The sequence below is a fragment of the Taudactylus pleione genome, unplaced genomic scaffold (assembly GCF_031769625.1).
Source record: "Taudactylus pleione unplaced genomic scaffold, aTauple2 ptg001628l, whole genome shotgun sequence".
Lineage (NCBI taxonomy): Eukaryota > Metazoa > Chordata > Amphibia > Anura > Myobatrachidae > Taudactylus > Taudactylus pleione.
In genome coordinates, this window is record NW_028286025.1 from 2227498 (window position 1) to 2246709 (window position 19212).

At 41.0% G+C, this 19212-nt stretch overlaps 2 protein-coding genes across 4 annotated transcripts in view; one reads left to right on the forward strand and one right to left on the reverse strand.

The window, feature by feature from the left end:
- Nucleotides 1–3066, forward strand: part of AMN (amnion associated transmembrane protein) — a 150644-nt gene extending 147578 nt beyond the window's left edge. For both annotated transcript variants that reach the window (XM_088464290.1, XM_088464291.1), the window contains one exon: nucleotides 1455–3066. In XM_088464290.1, the coding sequence (XP_088320416.1) occupies nucleotides 1455–1562 (108 nt within the window). In that variant the 3' untranslated portion in view covers nucleotides 1563–3066. The remainder of the gene's footprint in view (nucleotides 1–1454) is intronic.
- Nucleotides 3067–6269: 3203 nt separating this feature from the next.
- Nucleotides 6270–19212, reverse strand: part of CDC42BPB (CDC42 binding protein kinase beta) — a 125515-nt gene continuing 112572 nt past the window's right edge. For both annotated transcript variants that reach the window (XM_088464293.1, XM_088464292.1), the window contains 7 exons: nucleotides 17166–17263; nucleotides 16575–16659; nucleotides 15636–15756; nucleotides 15332–15449; nucleotides 11864–11981; nucleotides 11295–11350; nucleotides 6270–9789 (listed from right to left, as the gene is read on the reverse strand). In XM_088464293.1, coding sequence (XP_088320419.1) covers nucleotides 9658–9789; nucleotides 11295–11350; nucleotides 11864–11981; nucleotides 15332–15449; nucleotides 15636–15756; nucleotides 16575–16659; nucleotides 17166–17263 — 728 coding nt within the window. In that variant the 3' untranslated portion in view covers nucleotides 6270–9657. The remainder of the gene's footprint in view (nucleotides 9790–11294; nucleotides 11351–11863; nucleotides 11982–15331; nucleotides 15450–15635; nucleotides 15757–16574; nucleotides 16660–17165; nucleotides 17264–19212) is intronic.

Here is a 19212-nt window from a genome sequence, read left to right on the forward strand (position 1 = left end):
GATTTAAATAGCCGCAGCAGGTGTTTTTCTCCCGACCTTGAAGAAGTGTTGTAGAAGAGCACTTAGGTTATTTTTTCCGGTTTTTTAAGTGGTCCCATCAAATTTGGGGTACATGAAAATGAGTACTAGCATATTTTTATGTCCCTAAAGTAAGTTTTTAAAAATTCTGCAACTATGCACCTGCCGCTAATAGCCTATTCTAGAAAACACCTGCCACATACTTGCAGAATAGCCCTGAACCTATTTCCCTATTTTTAAACACTTTTTTCCCCATTTTTTTTTTTCACCCCAATTTTTAAAATCATTTTTTGGGGTGTCCCTATTTTAATTTTTTTATTTTTTTTGACACAGTTCTTTTTAAAATGTCATTCCCAGGGGTGCAGGCTATATTTTTTAAGCCTGCACCCCTAAACCCCAATTCTGCCCTTTTTTTCGCCACCTATTCAGTGGCGAAAAGTTATCCCCGTTTTTTTTCAAAGACTTTTCGAACCTGCGAAAAGTCTTTGAAATTGAATACAGTGTAAAACTAAAACCTGCGATAATTAAGTCATAGGTGCGATATTAACGCAAAAACTGAGTTTTCGCTACATATTGAATTCCCCTATAAGATGCAGAGACCAGCGACTGTCTCCCATTTATAAGGAAACTGAAAAAGCTGCAGTTGCCCTGTGACCATAGCCGAACTCCAGGGAGCTCTCAATCTTGCTTGCTATAACCAAAAAAAAACAAAAAACTAGGAGGGCAGTTCCAAAACCGTGAGTACTCCCATTTCTGCAGATACACCCAACACTGGACTGTTGTACCTACAGCTGTAATATCCAGTAACAGCTGCTGCCGCCCCTAGCCAATCAGGAGCCTTCAGTACATCCACAAAGACTCCTTACTAGTCATAACTAAACACACCTCTCTGTTCCAGGAATGTTTTATTTCAAATTAAAATAAAAAAATGTTACTAATAGTTTTTATAATTGAAATTAATGCTAAGGTTGATTGCATTTTATAAATAAATACCAAATTGTAGTGATTTCCGCACTAACCTGCACTTTTCCCACTTTATTTTTACTATTTAGCCTTTGAGCGCTGGTAGTAATTACATATACGCCTTTGGGAGATCGCAGTCCACTATCCACCAGCTTCTTTTGCGCTTCCTCTCTATAACTTGGGCTAGCGCCTTTTTTCTCCCTAGTTTTTAAATGAATTGCATATGTTCCCACAAATACCAAACAAACATGAAACTGGTCATAACGGTGTGCAATATGCAATTTAAAGTGATGGGTAGTTTAGTCTATTGGACAGTAATCTGACGGTCTGTCTTTTCTGTCCCCCCTCCGCAGTGGTATGATCGCGTTCTCGTGTCACCCCATAGGAGCATGGCGTACATGTGGGTGAGGGGAGTTGTGTCAATTTAACATTTTTTTTTTTACATTTTTGACTATTTTAATTTCTTCCAATAGGTCACACCAGCATTATTTACTGGAGATGATGAATTAAAGGGCGTCTCAATGAAGCAAAGTGGATTTTACTTTTCCAACCCTTTATTTGATTCAAATCTGGATATTTAAGGTCCTAAATCATGGCTCCTCCCTGGACTACATCTGCCACCGCAACTCAGGCCCTGATTCAGAGTCGGACTCTCTGACAGAGCGCTCGCTCTGAATCAGGGCCGGCCTTCTGAATTTAACAGCGGCCTCCTGGCCGCTCGCATAGCTGTGGGTAACCACCCACAGCTATAGTGAGCGGCCAAAATGATGGTCAAGACCATTGGGCTTGCGACGAGACCCTTGCAGTAGGGTCTCGTTGCCGCAAGCCCTGGAGTGCTTTTGGCTCTATCAGAGCAAAAAGCACTCCCACAGACATTACTTGTGATGTCAGTGGGGCCGGCCCCAGCCGGTGTTCCCCTGCGTACGCCTCCGTCTGAGCAGCCACGCCCCCGTCACGCCCACCAGAAGTGGCATGCTGTCACTCACCATCGACAGCACGCCCCCTTTGGTGCGAGACCCATAACGACGGCTTGGCCGTCGTTATTCGGGTCTCGCGCATGCGCTCTTGGCCAACATCGGCCCGCTTGCGAGCGCTCAACACTCGCGAGCGGGTTTGAATTAGGTCCTCAGTCCACACTCCCTCTTGCCCATTCGGCTCTTCCTCTGACAGTAGCCCCGCCTCCTCACACTCCCCCATGCAAGACTTCGCCTGTGCCGATGCCCTCCCCGAAACGACTTGCCCTGACGATCCAGTCAGTCCACCCTTCCTTTTTAACGGCCACTCGTTTAGTGGTCTACATATTTCACTCCTAATTTTGTCTTTGGACCTTTTTATATTGAATTGTGTATCACTGCAATTTTCCCTGTAGGGTATTTCAGTCACATGGAGGAACTACATCAATAAAATCTGATATTTGAAATGGAAATGTAAGCTTCACCTTAAAATAGGCAGGGGATATATAAAGTTCTTGCAGGATACCATTACAAGTTATAAATTCAACATTCATATTAAAGGAATGATCGAATTTTCACAGGCCAGAGCTTTGTCTTGTATGTTTTTGACACGTAAATCTTGTAACTGGCTGGCACAAGTGAGGGTGTATTGACGGCAGTACATAAAATACTTAGGAGGTTTTGCAAGGACTTAGAAAACAATGAGAAACACATTTACTTTCATTTGTCTCATTGACAACAGTGAGGACTACAACACTTTATCTAGCTGTGTTTGCTTTTTCTTTCGATTCGAGTTATCAGCCACTCCACAAAGGATCACTGAGAAACCACCCAAATATAGGACCGTACATACATTTAAGGACATCGATTGTTATAGAAAAATCAGAGCAGCGTATATTCCACAAAAAGTTTACTTACCTTACATGCCAAGCTGTATCTTTACTGGTAATCAAATGACAGCTGAGATTCTCTTCACTCCATATAGTTAAAAATGTGTTATCTTCAGTGTATTTTCACTCTTCTACGTTCTGGACTCTACATGGGCTTTTCAACATGTATGTTATGCCTTAGGGCAGTGGTTCCCAAACTTTTTTGAATCACGGCCCCCTAGAGTATCAGCATTGTTTTCACGGCACCCCTAAGCCAAAAGTTTCTCTTTTAAAAATTCTAAAAATAATGTAGTAAAGTGAAGTAAATTGTGCTTCCCTGTCATCCTTGGGCTCAGTTATGTGGTGGTGGACAGGTTTGTGCTGCTGTTTGTCCACATATTTATATTACATTGACCATAAATAATTTGATTTGGTGCTGGACCACCAACCTGAGGCACCCCAGGGTGCCACGACGCACAGTTTGGGAACCACTGCCTCAGTGTATCACATCTTATAAATATATTTGTGCCGTTGTGTTGATATTTTCTTTTTTTTACAGTTTCTAAATCCCACTCACAGATGACTGTAGAAATGATCCTCATATCTCATGTTTACACACAATGCCACAAAGTTGTATATAGTTAAATATATAATCTTTGGCTTTCTGGGAAGGAACTGTTTGATTTGTACCAGTCCTTAGCAATATTATACAACTAATTTGATTTATAAAATTTTGCAATACATATTTTTTTTGTACAAGCCTCTTACATTTGGTTGTAGTGTCTTTGGTGGAGTCTAATGGCGGTATCAAATTAGCCCCAAAGTCCACATGACGCTGGCATTTATCATTTTTTTTTTTTTTTCGGGACTTCATGCATCCCGAAAAATAATCCACAATAAGTGCAGTTTTTTTCACAGCCTCAATGGCGAACACACACAGGATCCGTGATAAGCTCACGGACCTGTGTGTTTTCGGGTGAAATATCCTATTTCATCCGAAATAATCATGAGGGGGGAAAAAAAAAAATTGGAAAAAAACAGGGATAATCAGTGAAAAATCCCCATTTTTCGGCGATCACGGCTAATTGGATACCCTCTTAAATTTCAATAATGAAATCTATATCTGAGTTGCATACATTTGGGTCCTGGGATTTTTTCGAGGACATCATTGACCCATCTAGGGTGATGATGGTTTTTAGCTAGTATAAAATTGTCAATGGTTTTTATTTGGGTTTTTGTTTTCATCGTATGATACTCAATATAACATTTCTATATCTAAAGATGGTGACTAGTTTTGACAACTAAATTCTACATTTAGCAAGCTGGAGTTACTGATCAAGTGGTAATGTTCAATATCCAATAAGAGGATGTTGTGTATGTATCTTCAAACTTTTTCCCCAGCCCCCCTATAATATTGGTTGTTAGTCTAGATGTGATCATCCTCCCATTAAGCAAAAAATAGATTGGCATAACGTGGTCTAAAACTGGTGCCCATCGAAGTACCCATTTGTAGAATTTGCTTTCAAGCCACAAAAAAAAAAAAAAGGTTGAGCTGTAATAGATAGTCTATTATCTCCAAGCATTTTCATACTGTATCTGAAAAAAAAACACCCAAAGAATCTAAAGCTCACTGGCATTTAACATGCCAAAAAACATCGAGAAGGATACTCGTTAGAGTCAAAGTCTGAAGGTAAGAGGAAAACACTGGCACCAGCAGCGCTCTATTTGGGTTTCTGTCCTCCCAACTATAACTTTCCTAACGCAACGGTGCGATGATGCTTTGCACGCTGTATACCCTGGATGCAGTGCCAGTTCAACCATTAGACAGCTTTAGGCTGCTGCCTAGGGTGTCACTGAGTCTGCCTACCACAAAATTCAGGTTCTTGTTTAACTTAAAAGTTCCACAGCTGCCGCCTGCATTAAGAAGCACTTTTACCTCGGGGGCTGAGAAGTGGGTATTGGTAGTGGCTGGCGGCAGTAGGTTGAAGTTTTGCTTAGGCTGTCGAGAAACCTGGCACTGTCCCTGCCTGCATGATACGGTGTACCGAGCGAAGTGTCATTACATGTAGCATGTAACAGCACCGCCTTGTTCATTGCATCGATCCCTCTGCCACGCAGAACAGCAGTTGGGACGATGCGATAAACTACAGAGTGGACATACACTATACAAGGAGTATAGTAGATCTTTCCGAACTGCATCGGAACGATATATCGTACGATACATTGTATAGTGTGTACCCAGCTTTAGTCTCACCTCAAACATATCTATATTTGAATCTCAAACTCAAAAACTTAATATTCACCATGCATAGCAAGAGTACTGTAAGACATCAGATACCAAATAATATACATTATTAATACTGGGCATATAGGGTTAAGTAGACTGGTATGTTATTCTGGTATGGGTTATATTAGCACAAGTAATGTGTAATAGTAAGCCAATAATAATGAAGAGGGTATATCGTTTCAATCTGAGGAATCCTCTTTCAAATGAGGGTACTCCTCATGGCAAGACCAGGTGCTTGAAGTACCCTCAACCTATCCCTGGAAAATGTAAGGTTTTTCCTATGCAAAGTGTAATTGTTTTGGCACTCACCAAAGACTTGACTTTATTGAAGCCAGGATAGGGGGAACATTATTACAGCATGCCTGGACTTTTTAATGTTTTCTGCAATGTAAAGCTGGGTACACACTTGAAAGATTTATCTGCTGATCGACGGATCTGAAGATGATGGTTGTTCATACACACTGAACCACCATCTCTGCCATTTGGCCGGGTGGTTGCGTGGCACTTTCCTCCCCGGCGGCCTGTGCAGCAGGTGTCCGGGCTGTCGCCTGACTGCCCGTACACACAGCACGATGTGCAGATATATCTGCCAGTGTGTATCCAACATAAGGGTTATTGTCTAAGACAATAGTTTATAATTTGTAAGGGGGCTGTGCGCCAGGGCCATTTCCCCTCGCACTTTTTTTTCCTGTAGTGCAGGGTTTCATTACAGTTCAGGTTTCAAAAGATATCCATGCTCGAGTCCAGATGGATAAATTAAACTGAATGAAGTACTAATTAAGTCACATGTTCTCAAGCATGGATATCCTTAAAACTTGGATAGTAATGGCTGAGTTTGGGCATCTCTGCTGTAGAGTAGGAAAAGCCCTGTTGCTTCATGACAACATTGTGGGCCACCACAATGGCGCATTTTCATCATGTCCACTTACCTAAAACTAATTACTGGCAGGGATCTAGGTTTCTTTTTTTTTTTTTCAAGCACTTCAGTGCTGAAGACAAGCGGGACCTGTCTCCAGCATTTTGAATGTACAAGTTGAGGATGAGCGTCACTTATGCTTGGTAGTGAAACACTTAAAAAAAAAAAAAAAAAATGTAAAAAAAAAATTCCAAAGCTAAATTTATATCGGAAGCATGTAATTTATATAAAATAAGGTTACCACTTATAACAAGACAATGCTGTGATGGTTTTAACACATTTATGTAGAGAAAATACTTTTTTGATGAAAATGATTATTAAAATGGTATACTACAATGGTATGTAAAATGAAACATTAGCTCAACATAGCTATTGGCAATTTATTGTAACTTTTTTTTCACAATATTTAGCATTTTGCTCTGATGCTTCTCCCCAATATTACATTTCTATAACGGCAGAGCATCTAGATACAGAATAAACCTCTGAAAGGTAACTTACACATAGAGAAGGCGGATACCAACATTCATGAGTGTGCAGTCTATCACTGAAAACCTGTACAATTTATCTAAAATTAAGAAAAAAAAAAAAAAAAAGGAGGAGGAGCATCATAATAAAAGACAAAATAAAAACTATGTCTTTTTTTATTAATGAAATAAGTTACATTTCAATTTAACACATTATAACTGCAATTAGAAGAGATTTTACTTTTCATGGTGATCATTTCCTTTTAAGGACCAGGGCATATTTATTGATTACCAAATAAAACTTCAGAGCTAGACCACAGACTGGCCAGGAATTTTACCCTCTGCGCGCGCTAAATATTTGCATGGAAAAAAAAAAATATATGTAGGTAAAATAAAATTACTACATTCAAAAGAACAATTGTGACTTCATGTAAAATATTTTAATATGTCAAGACAGACCAGTGTGAACTTCAAAACTGCCCAACTGCTGATTTATTAATAGGTCACTTAAAAAAAAAAAAAAGAGATAACATTCTTACAATTCATAATTACAAAGACTTATAAACAGAAAAATAAAAAGTAAAAACCAGACACCCTTTCCCTCCCCCAAAAGCAGTAGTGTTTGGCCCCCGACAGAGCCATCTTGCTCAGTCTGAAGCACATGGGTGAACCATCACGCAACAGAATTGTTGACAACTTGTTTAAAAGCTAAAAATAAACTGCAAGTCCTATACAGTGTCTTCTGAAAAAAGAAAAAAAAAAATATCAGTTTACATCATTAGCCCAATAAAACCAAAAAAATGTTTTAAATTAATGACAATCCATCTGTCAGAGAATTGGCACCGAAGGCACGCTAGTGTGACAGGGACAAAATGGATATGCCAGCCACAAGTAATAAAAAAATAAAATAATTACAAAGATTTAATGGGACATGATCTTGGATTACAAAATGTATTATACATGGAAGCATGGAGATTAAATATACACACGGAGCCACACAAATGTGGCATGGACTGAAGCAGAATATACATGTGGTGTGAATTCTTTGACATGATTTGACAGCTAATAATATTCACGTGTTCTTCATGCAAGCATAGATACAATTTACCACTTGCATGTTGGGGGAAAATCTTCTGGCCACAGAGTTAAAAGGGCAGGCGCAATAGAAGCTGACTTTATTTAAAAAAAAAAATAATTTAAAATAACACCATCACATAAGCTATACATGTATTTAACCATTGCAACGCCAGATTGCCCTGCAAAATAAAAAAACAACGAAAAAAAACCCCTATGGTTTACAATGGAGCTGCAGATCTGGCAGTGAAAAAGTTAATTATCTGCCTTGGTTGGTGTTAAAAATCCCTTAGCTATTGTGCCCTGTGTGGGATCTTCACATTGGTCAAAAGGCAAAGACAAAGGGCAGGTTCATTAACCATTCAAAAAACAGTGATCTTTTAATGTGGACAAATTATATATATATATATATATATATATTACCTGTGAACTAGTTCTCTACTAGTCTTTTAAAAAGCTCTCACACGTTATAAGAGCAGACACAATGTTTCAGTCAATGGGACGAAGCAGACATCTTTGAAAACATTGCTGTACGTCGTTTTTAAAAATGATCAAAAGATAAAAATATTAAGACTCCCAGGGAACAATGAAATCAGCCTTGAGGTTCCGTAGTAGCCCAGCGCATTCTGTTAATGCAAGCACACTGGTAATGGTAACAAAGACCATTACCAACACATCATGCGGAAAACCTAAACCATGGAACCGTGTGACTAATAAAATCATCATTCCCCCCGTGTTCATGAAGTTAAAAAAATTTATGAAGGACGTTGTTCACTTGGGAATTGAGAACTATGAGCTCCCACAATGCATATAGGGAGAAATAATAAAATATATGGGGTTCAATTCAATTAGACGCAACTCATTTGTGGCCGATAGTAGTGCAGCTAAACGCTGCAATGACAGTACCTCCGGACTCGCTGATTTTTGTTTGCAGCACACGTACAAAGATCCACGAATCCAGGAAGAGATCGTGCCTCAATCACTGAGCCATTGGCGGTGTTTCCGCTCCGTTACAACAAGAACACGTCCCTCTTGTGTCTAATTGAATTGACCCTTAAGTGTACAGTTTTCCTACACATTCCTATGATCTCAGAACATATTTAATGTGGCTCCTGTGAGAACAGTTTTCAAACAGCTATCTTCTGTGTACTTACTTAGCAGGACGTTTTAAAACATACGTGTTGCCCTCACATGGTGGAGCCCATTACTGTCTGGCTGAGCCAACATCCAGTTTATCCAATCACAGAAACTTCTAATCGCCTCTGAGGCACCAGGTGCCTCACCCCTCAGTTCTGTTACTAATGGAGTGACAGAAGTTCACTAAAGGAGCGGCAGACTGCCTATCAGCTGACAAACTGGCTGTCTTCATTTGTGTAGCTAACTATACAAATTGAAAGATAAATTTAGAGTCATAATGAGAAATCAATTTTCCATTAACGAGCACAATGCATAACGAGGGTTGCGATTTCATTACCACTAAGAGCAAAATACTGATGGAGAAGGTATCTTTGCAGCCTTCCAATATGCCGGAAACAGGCTCAGATTTCGATTCTTAATGCAGTGTGTCGAGTCCAGTTTGTGTTATAGCAGATCTATAACACTGTTTGTTGTATGCAATAGCCAAAAACAAATCTAAAAACTGATCGAGGCCAGCAGCTTTACATTCCTATACAAAAATCTTCCTGGCTAAATCATGTGTGTTTCAAAAACATTTTCCAAACGAAAACATCTCGTTCTCTGATACCAGTTAGGGATTGTGGTAGCAGCCTAAAGAGTTTCCTCATCTTTTTTTTTTTTTTTCCAGAAACTAGCAGCATCATACAAAAGGGTGACAGTTCAAAAAGAAAAATTAACAAAAACATCCTATCATACCTCTGTAGTGTAAAACAAATAGAGCGGAACGGCTATTAGAAACAGTGAACTTGTTTTGCATATAAAAGCTTGATCACATATATTAAACCCTTTTCTTTTTTTTTCTTTTTTCTTTTTGAGTTTTAAACTTTTAATGTATCTACAATAATGGTTTTTTTTTGAATTTGTGCAACACATCTTGGCACTGTAGTGTGGGGGGACTGGTGCACTCCATCACACCCTGGTGCAGAGAGGAAGCGCCCTATGCGTCACAGGCTGATTGGTCCAGGCCGTCCAATGTCAGTTGATTCCTATGCGGGGAGTTTGGGCTCGGCGGGCCGCTGGGGTTTGAACTGTTCGAAGGAGTAGAATGTTTGGTGGAGTCAGAGTCCGGCTTTATGGAGGAAGGGAGACATAACACAATTTGCATTATTAAATATATATATATATTATATATATATTTGCATTATTAAATATATATGCAAGATGCTCATTAGATATTTACATCTTTTTCCTATAATACTCAGCAAATTGCATTTAACCTTTTTTTCTGCTGAGGCATTTCTCACCCCTGTGCTGAACCTATTGAGGCACTGTATGGGTTAGTCACATTTTAATATTAATACCAGTCATTTTCTTATGCAATACCCACACAAACTATTCCACTACTCCAGAAAACACCATACTCGTTTGCTTTTTACATCTCAACACACCAGAGAAGATCTAACCAAAATGGACAAAAAAAAGAATTTTTTTTTTCCCCAAGTAAAAATTTAGATTTTTTTTCTCTCCAGACTTTGCGTATTTTTGCTTTGTCATCAATACCCTTTTCCAAAATAGCAAAACAGGTTTCTACACATCGGTTATAATAAAATCTACAGCGGTTTTTAAAAACTAGACAACCTACCACATTAACTGCAGGCACCTCACAGATTTTTATTAATTCAAGATAAGGGAGACATCTCTGGTCTTAACGCTGTCTGTAGTGCAAGATGCTATTTGTGAGCTTTTGATACTTCAAGTGTGTGGCTAAGTGCCAATGCATCGGCAAGGCTAGGTCATCATTCTACCATCACTTCTCGCGACCAGACAGACAAGATACACTGGTGGAGGATGGGCAAGTATTATTAGTTGTTTGAACCCTGTGGGTGCTAAGGACATGAGAGACTCGTTCTTAGCACTTTTCAGGTACTGTATGTGTGCAGGATGAGTTTCACTTGTCCTTAGCAATCAATGGGTTAAACAATGCACGCTATCCAACAAGACAAATTTTGTTTGCACCATTACCTCTAGGATAAATTTTCATGGAAACTATTGATAAAAAAAAATAAAATGTAGATTCTGGAGAATAATTCTGTGGGGTGGTGTTCATTATAAATGATCATTATTTAACAGTTTTCTTTCTGCGTTAGTTATTTGAGAGGGAACACTAAATGGGGGAGCGAGTGAACAGGGGAAAAATACCTTCTACCAAATGACAACACATGGCACCAAGGGCGGGATGTTTAGGCATCGCACTCGCGATGCGGTATATCCCGCTCATCGGGGACATACCGCGTTATGCAAAACCCAGAACCACTCCTTTTGTCATTCTGCGCATGTGCAGAAGGCCACGGGCGTTACCCACGAGGGATGAAAGCACCGGAATGAAAACCCCCGAAAAACTGCATTCTCGGGGGTTTTATCGCATTTTCCTCTTTAGTACATCTTCTTCTTAATGCCTCTTACATCTCCCTAAACAGCACAAAGAGGAAGAACGCCCCTCTCCAAGAATGCATTGAGGGAATTGTAGTTTCATAACTTATGGAGTGCTGAATGCTGCTCATCCTTGGAGAATAGGAACTATCCATAAATAAGCATAGCACAACCTATAACTGCACTGGCTGAGGGAATCCTTACCTCTCTGTCAAGGTCTTGGTCAACATCGGATATACTTCGTGATGAGTCGCCACCACCTAAAGAACAGAACAAAGTTTCAGATTAGTTACGATAGAAAGACTTCCTGACGCCATGAACCTTCCAACTCACATTTTGAGCACATCTTATATTTAACATTATATCGCTAGACTAAAAAAGGAACCTTATTAATAACAGATTTTAAATGAATTTAATAATGTGGAAGTTTAAAACATACTTATCCCTTGTGCACCCATAAAAGAACTCACTCTCTTTGTTCTAAGAACTATAAATATAAACATTTCTGTAAATGTACAATAGCGCTGGTCTGCGGCAAATGCTACCGGACTTACAGTTTAGCGGTTTGCTGTAACGGGCAAGTTAGGCTTTAAAAAGCCGGAAGATTGCTTGGGCTCATGAGGAAAACTCAAAGCCAAGCTGGTTGGGGCATGGTTGTCACCCCCCTACCACTTTATTCAGAAACATCCACTTTGGGAGCGAGTCTTGTTTCACAAACCAGCTAGAAAAGCAGGGTGAGAGGGCTTTTGTCTAGTGATGGATGATATAGGTACCTGAAGAAGGCCACGAAATGTAGGATTTGCTCCTCAGCTGCTGTTGTCGAGTAATGTTGGTGGATGGCGGACGCGCTCTCTCCCGAGGGTTTTCCTCTTGGGATGACGGCAAGACGCTCTGTGTGCGGGAACACAATATCTCAGTATTCTGCGTTGCCGATCATGGTTCTCATTACATGAATAACATTGTTTTAAACGGGATAATGTTCAAAGACATCACTTGTAAGTGACCACTCCCATGCCTAACGTACAAATGCCCCAAATACTTGAACTCATTTAGTGGAAAAAAAGAATCCGGATCATTTATTAATTTAAATCTGTTCATGTGATATATTAAGGTCTTAAAAAAAACAACAGAAAAAAAAAAAAAAAAAAAACAACCACCCATAATTATCTGTATGTTATATTCAAGGATCTTAAGGTACTTCCCTGGTGTAGACACGTGCGCCCGAACGTTTAAGCACTGAGATGCCCACGGTCAGCATCCATACATGGCGAAATAATGCTTGGTGAGACTTTAGTGTTTTTAATTAAAGTGGGTCCTTTGCAGTATACATATTGGAGTGGGCACTATCATAGGTAAGTCCTGGAAAAATGTATATAAGAAGTCATTATTATTATGGGCAGCACAGACTGTGTAATGCATTACTGCCTCACAGAAGAGGTCGTGGGTTCGATTCCCACTATGGCCCTGTGTGGAGTTTGTATATTCTCCCTGTGCTTGCGTGGGTTTCCTCCACACTCCAAAAATATACAGGTAGGTTAACTGGCCCCCAACAAAAACTAACCCGTGTGTGTGTATGTGTGATAGGGTGGGAACATAGATTGTAAGCTCCACCGGGGCAGGGACTAATGTGAATGGCCAGACATTCTCTGTATAGTGCTGCAGAATGTGTGCGCACTATAAAAATCACTGGTAATAAATAAATATTAAGAATGGGTTTGGGATCGGGGTGTGGGGCCCCCTGGGCTGGTGTGGGCATCATTGTGAGTTAACTAATTTAACACTTGAACGGATACTTCTTACTAATCTAACTTTTTAGCACTTACATTAGTTAAAAAAAAAAATAGTTTAACACTTAACACTTCAATTGCTACTTTTCACTAACGTAGGCCCCTATTTACTACAATTCGCATTTAAAATGCGGTTGTAGTGTGATATTTCCAACTAAATTCGCAATGTCAATTTAAGAAATATCGCATGTATGTACTAACCTCTGAATGCAGGGACAGAGTTTGTGATAAAGCTCTGTCCCTGCGAAACCCATCCGCATACTTCTCTCTGTATTTTTCGCCGCCAGATACCGCAACCATCCCCTGGCCTTTATTCTGTACAACATTAGACTCATCACGGGTCGCACCATCAAAACATGTACCTGTTCCTAAGGCAGGTGCAAGTCTCTCCCAAGTCTGAGCATGGCCTCCTACGTGAGAAGCGGTCGCTCTCTGCGAAACGCGGCCGACACTCCCATAAGAGGCAACATCTTTTTAGCCAGCCCGTTACCTCCTAGTCACCCCCCAGAACGCCCCTCACATATCTGCTACCGTGCTTCCAAATCTGTACCGCAGCTCAGTACATACATGGTCGAGATTCATGCGGAGATTAAAAAAAAAAAACAACAACTGCCATTTGCGTAAATATGGGACTAGCGCCCGACTCTGAATCTGGCCCCGTGATGTTCTAAAGCTCCACAGTATCGGCTCACACTTCTGCACACTTACAACAGATTAGACGATTAAGGCTGAAGCGGTGATGTACGGTGATGTACGGTGATGTACGGTGATGTACGGTGATGTACGGTGATGTACGGTGATGTACGGTGATGTACGGTGAATCAACAACAATTACAACAATGGAGGAAACAAAAATCTGACTCAATGTTAAAGTCAAAATAAGGGTAAAAAGTAAAATTTCAGCCGAAACTGAAAATTTGGTTCTGGGTGTAATATTCTAGTTACTTATTAGGATGATTCAAATTAATTTGGTGGGTCCCCTTGACATCCTTGCTGCACCTGCCATTGCGTTTGCACGCTCCCTCAGACGCGGTCACCAATGGCCGACAAGCTGCCTATGTGGAAAAAGCCTGGGTCAGCAGAACGGAGGAGGGCACAGCCGTCACCCCCCCCACTCCATGCTCCTGCTCACCACACGGCCTTCAGTAGACAGCGTGCCGACAGAGTGTGCACAGAGCTGTGACGGACGTGTACAGGATATCTGGGGTCCTAACTTCATACCCTAACATAGGACCCGTGCAAGTAACCTCTGCAGACCGGGGGCTTAAAGACATCACACACAAAAAAATGCAAGTTGGAGAGTCCGTTAGTAAAATGCCATCTGTTAATTATAAAGGTGGTCAGGTTTTTGGGGGAGATTTATCAAAGCTTCTAAAAAGAGTGGAAGTTTTACCCATATCAACCAATCAGATTCTAGCTCAAATTTATTTAGCTATATATAAAAAACGATAGCTAGAATCTGGCTTGTCCTGTTTAGAAGCTTTGGTAAATCTCCCCATTATGTTTTATTATATATCCCTGTAAAGCAGCATCACATGCAGACTGTACGTTTGGCTCAAGTCTTGCTGAAGTCTGTATACAAACTAGTATTCTATGAACACTGCACACAAGGAGTCCAGGCTTTTAGCTGCAGACCCCCCCCCCCCCTCCTCCAAGCATCCCAGCTTGATTTAAAAGGTGCTGGTAATTCCTGGGAGCAAAGAGGGAGCACTAGTCTGATAGATCGCCATGAAACCGTTGGTTGCTAGTATAGCAGTCAGGATAGCTTAAGTGACCTGATTATGCAATATAATCATACCACTTCTGCACAGTGCTGCCTCAATGGGACATGGCGATCCTGAAATTTGCAGCAGTGTCTCGGAAACGCGCGGGAACCCCCTGCCTTGCCGTATATTAGAGACCACGTTCACCTGAGCCACCAGATCAGCTGACTAATACTACTGCCTAAAAACACTGAGCGGCTTTGGAAATGTTGTAGCTTAACTGCATAATTATACTTCATACAGCGGATCAGTATTCATAGGCCAAACGTGCATCTTGAACATGTTATACTACTTACAATATTATTATAAATCATATGCAAGACATAAACAAAAAATAAGATCTGCGCTTAAAGCTCCGCAATTAGTGGCGATTTGGGTTAGCATGGTTGAGCTGTGGCTGCTGCCATATATTTTTTTCGGAAGCGTTACTCCTACCCTTGGTAAAGAGGAGGAAGAGGAAGAGGAAGAGAAGGAGGAGGAGGAAGACCGTGAGCTGCGCTCGTTGTGAAGAAAGAGTTTTGCAGAGACAGAGCTCATGTGATAGACGTGCTGGAAACTTGCAGGAGGCGAGATCAGAAGAGAGTTTCCAGAGGACGGTAGGGGGTAACAGTGGCTCTGCTATTTTCACAGGAAAGAAGAAAAACCACCACCAAGAATAAATGGGGCTGCTCTACGTCAATAATCGTATTACCAGAGGGAGATCCATAAGCACTTGCATCCCGTCTCCAGGGCCCATGTGCGCCACGTGGTTGAAGTTAGTCGGGTTTGAGATCATCTTTGACCTTAATTCAGGATCTCTAAGCATTTCCCTGCAAAAGAAAGGAGTTTGCGCTAAAAAAAACAACGACACAGAAACGCAGCAGAGTCATTCCATGAAATAGCTGCATAAAACACACAATAGCAACAACCACCTCTGAAACATGTTAATAAACTTTAACACAGAAACTTCATGAACCTGAACCTCAATAGAATGAACCCAGAGACTAGATCGCTACCTCCGTTGCTGCAATCTCTCCTCCTCCGGCACTTTAAACACAAATCTCCTTTTGCTTCTGGTTCTAACCATTTGTTTCTTGCTGTTATCAGAGGTCTCCGGTACGGTGAGAATAGGCCCTTCTGAAACAGATATCACACATAAGAAAGAGTTAGCAAAGGTCTACCAAGCCTCACCAGTCTCATATGATCTAACCTACTTTGGAAAGAGACATCAGAGGGGAATGGTACAGAGGGATAAGAGTTAAACAGGCCAGATATGCTATAATAGTGTACGGGTTCCAAAACAAAAGCAAAGCCTAATTATGAGAGGTCTCCGGTACGGTGAGAATAGGCCCTTGGGAAACAGATCACACACATAAGAGTTAGAAAAGGTCTACCAAACCTCACCAGTCTCATGATCTAAGTAACTTACTTGGGAAAGAGACATCAGTGGGGAATGATACAGAGGAACAACCGTTAAATAGGCCACATATGCTATAATAGTGTACGGGTCCCAAAACAAAAGCCTAATCATCAGCGGTCTCCCCATGCTTTATTGCTCAGGTGGTCCGCTCTGCAAAATTCCCATCACCCGGCACTGGGAAGCAACCAAAATGTTAGCGCATCAACTTACTGGCCGCGTCATAGTGCTGGGTGACATCAAACTGGAGGGCAGCGAAAAACACTCCGCAAGTATTAAAGGAAAAGTGTTGCCAGCGGTAAAAGTCGCCACTCTCTGCGTTTCAGCGGCGGGGTGTTTGTTACTGAGCCTTCTGTATAGCCAGCATGTGTGGCGGTATCTGGGCGTTGTTAAACAAACGGTGTCTAAAATCTAATTGGGCAGCATCAGCGCACGGTTAAATAAACATCTGTGCTTGTCCAAAAAAAGCAATTGGCAGGTCGGATACACCCCAGAAAACCCAAACCTGAGAGAGGAAGTTCTGCAGAACACAACGGACCTGAATACGTGCTCTTCAGATAAAGAAGGCGAGGGGGCTCGGAGTTCAGCAAATTCAGAGTACCTTCCACGTTTAATGGCTTGATCTGTCAATGAAAGACGCAAAGTATTGTTTATTAACATGTTCATCGAGTGCCAGCTGACACTGCAGCGCCCTACAATGTGGAGCAAACAGAACAATAAAACAATATAGGGTATTAGCAAACAGAAGTACGAGTGGATTGCTCATAAGCTATAGGGAAAACAGGAATTACAGAAGTCAGGGGTTTATGTATCAAGCAGTGAAAAGTGTAGAGTAGTGACCAGCGGAGAAGTTGCCCATAGCAGCCAATCAGCTTTGAAGTAGCATTTATCAAGTACAGTCTATAATATAATAGGTAGGAGCCGATTGGTTGCTATGGGAAACTTCTCCAGGGGTCCACTCCTCCACGTTTTAACTGCTTGATACATAAACCCCTTAAGAGTGTTACAGAATGTATATTGTTCCTGCCAGATTGCTATGGGAATGAGGGGGGGCTTAGTGGCACTGTATGATCCAATATAAGATCATTACCAGCAGGCTATGGGGAGTAGTAATGGGTTCCCAACTCACCTTTCTTAATCCGACTGTCTGCACCCAGTCCATGGAGTGGACATCAAACACATCGATTCCATACTCGCTGTAAACGGTAACATAGGAGGAGCTACAGCCTGTAAGAATCATTTAAAGAGAGCAGAATATAAGTTTTGGGTATAAAGTATGGACCAAAATCCTCCCTTTATTAAACGTCTCAGCCGTAGGACACCTACTATCCATATAGGTACTATGCATATATCTTCTGCCTGCTGGGAATAAACAATAGTCGCCTCCTTAATCTAGGGCCATGTTACCTGTAGAGAATTACTCATGTTCTCCTACTGGTTTGGGATGACTTAACATTCAGTCATTGTCTATAAAGTAACAACTAGGTGAAACAATGGAGTTAGCCGGATACTGCGATGCCACAACTAAATCCTAGCCTAGAAACGGAGATGTGGTTACAAAAATGTATCAATTCGAGACAGTTCCCCATAAACAGTAGCTATTCGCAGGCTTATTTCTTTCATAGGAGTCATCTCTTAGACCACAGTTTCTCAGCATTTTTGTATCATTTCCTATATAGGGCCGTATTCAATTAGCAGCGAAAAGCTGTAATCTGCGAAAAAGTATCGCGTATGACGTCATTTCGCCAGGCGGGAGCTTTCCGCCTTACTCAATTGCAGACTTTTCGCGTACGAGGAAAGTCAGTGCAATGTAATGGGCGAAAAAGTTTTGCCTACGAATACCCGGCGGAAAAAAGTGCAGAATTGCGGTTTTGGGGTGCAAATGTGCGGAAACCACTCTGCACCCTTTGGACAGACACCCAAAGGATAACCGTCAAAAAAACGCTAAAAAAAATAGAACACACCCCAAAAAAGCACGTTGAAAATGGGGGCGAAAAAGTTCAAAGTTGGGGTACAAACTTAAAAACTAGTGAAATAGACTTTGAGGGGGTCTGCAAGTATGGGGGGGTAGGTGTTTTTTGATTGCAGGTGCTTGCTGAAGGTGCGTTTTTAAAGTGTTTTAACACTTAACTTTTGCGTTTTTTTAACCATGCTTGCACCAATTTTCATGTACCCCAAATTTGCTGGAACTAGTTATCTTCTAAAAAAAAAAAAAACCCCTGCTAAATGCTATTCTTCATCACTTATGCAGAGACGCTATATAGAGGCAATTGAAAGCACTTAAGTACCTCAAATAGCTCCAGGGGGGCTAATCGGGGACATCTCCAATGTTAGTGCATCTTTCGGGGGGTGTCAGGATTATTTCCCCAAAATGGTCAGCACTTTCTGCCCGTTTGAGTTTCGCTGGGATGTGTTTTCGCGGCCTTTGGAATTGAATACGGCGAATAGCGGGGGAACACTCGAAAAGTTTCCGCGGCTAAAACACGCTTAGTCGGCGAAAAGTGCGGCATGCGAAAAGTCCCGTACTTTTCGCACCTAATGGAATATGCCCCATAGTAGTAAAAAGGTTTACCAGGCACCCCGATATTGTGCATAGATCTCTAAATGTATGAAAACTAAATCGGTTGTATTGAACGGTTTCCTAAATACCCATTGTAATTTGTTTTATTCATTACTTGAATATTAAACTGCATTTTGAGTTTAGTTGAACTGCTAGAAATGGCTTTAAAATTGTTCAGTATAGCCAGATTGAGAACCCTGATCTCAGACATAACTTAACAATGCAGGAAAAAAAAACTTCAGTCCGATAGGAAACAAAGCCTATGCCCATTTCAGAGGTATACGCAGGATTAGGGGTTTCTGTATATGTGAAAAGGGTAGGACAGCATTGATACAAATAATAAAAAAAAAATGTCATATTGGCCACGCCCCCTCCACAGACGCACATGAATAAAGATGGGTCATCAAAAGAAATTTTCGGTAGTACCAATGATTTTAACAGTCATAAAACATTGTTTAGTCCTATGTTAGTCCGATGTTCCTGGTAAACTAGCTACTTATTACTCCAAGCAAGGGATTTTAACACGAAACCTACTAAACTATATTCATACACTTATCTTGTGTGCAATCTGTATTAGTGTGATTTTGTGTGCACCCAGTCAATAACTTTGGTTAAA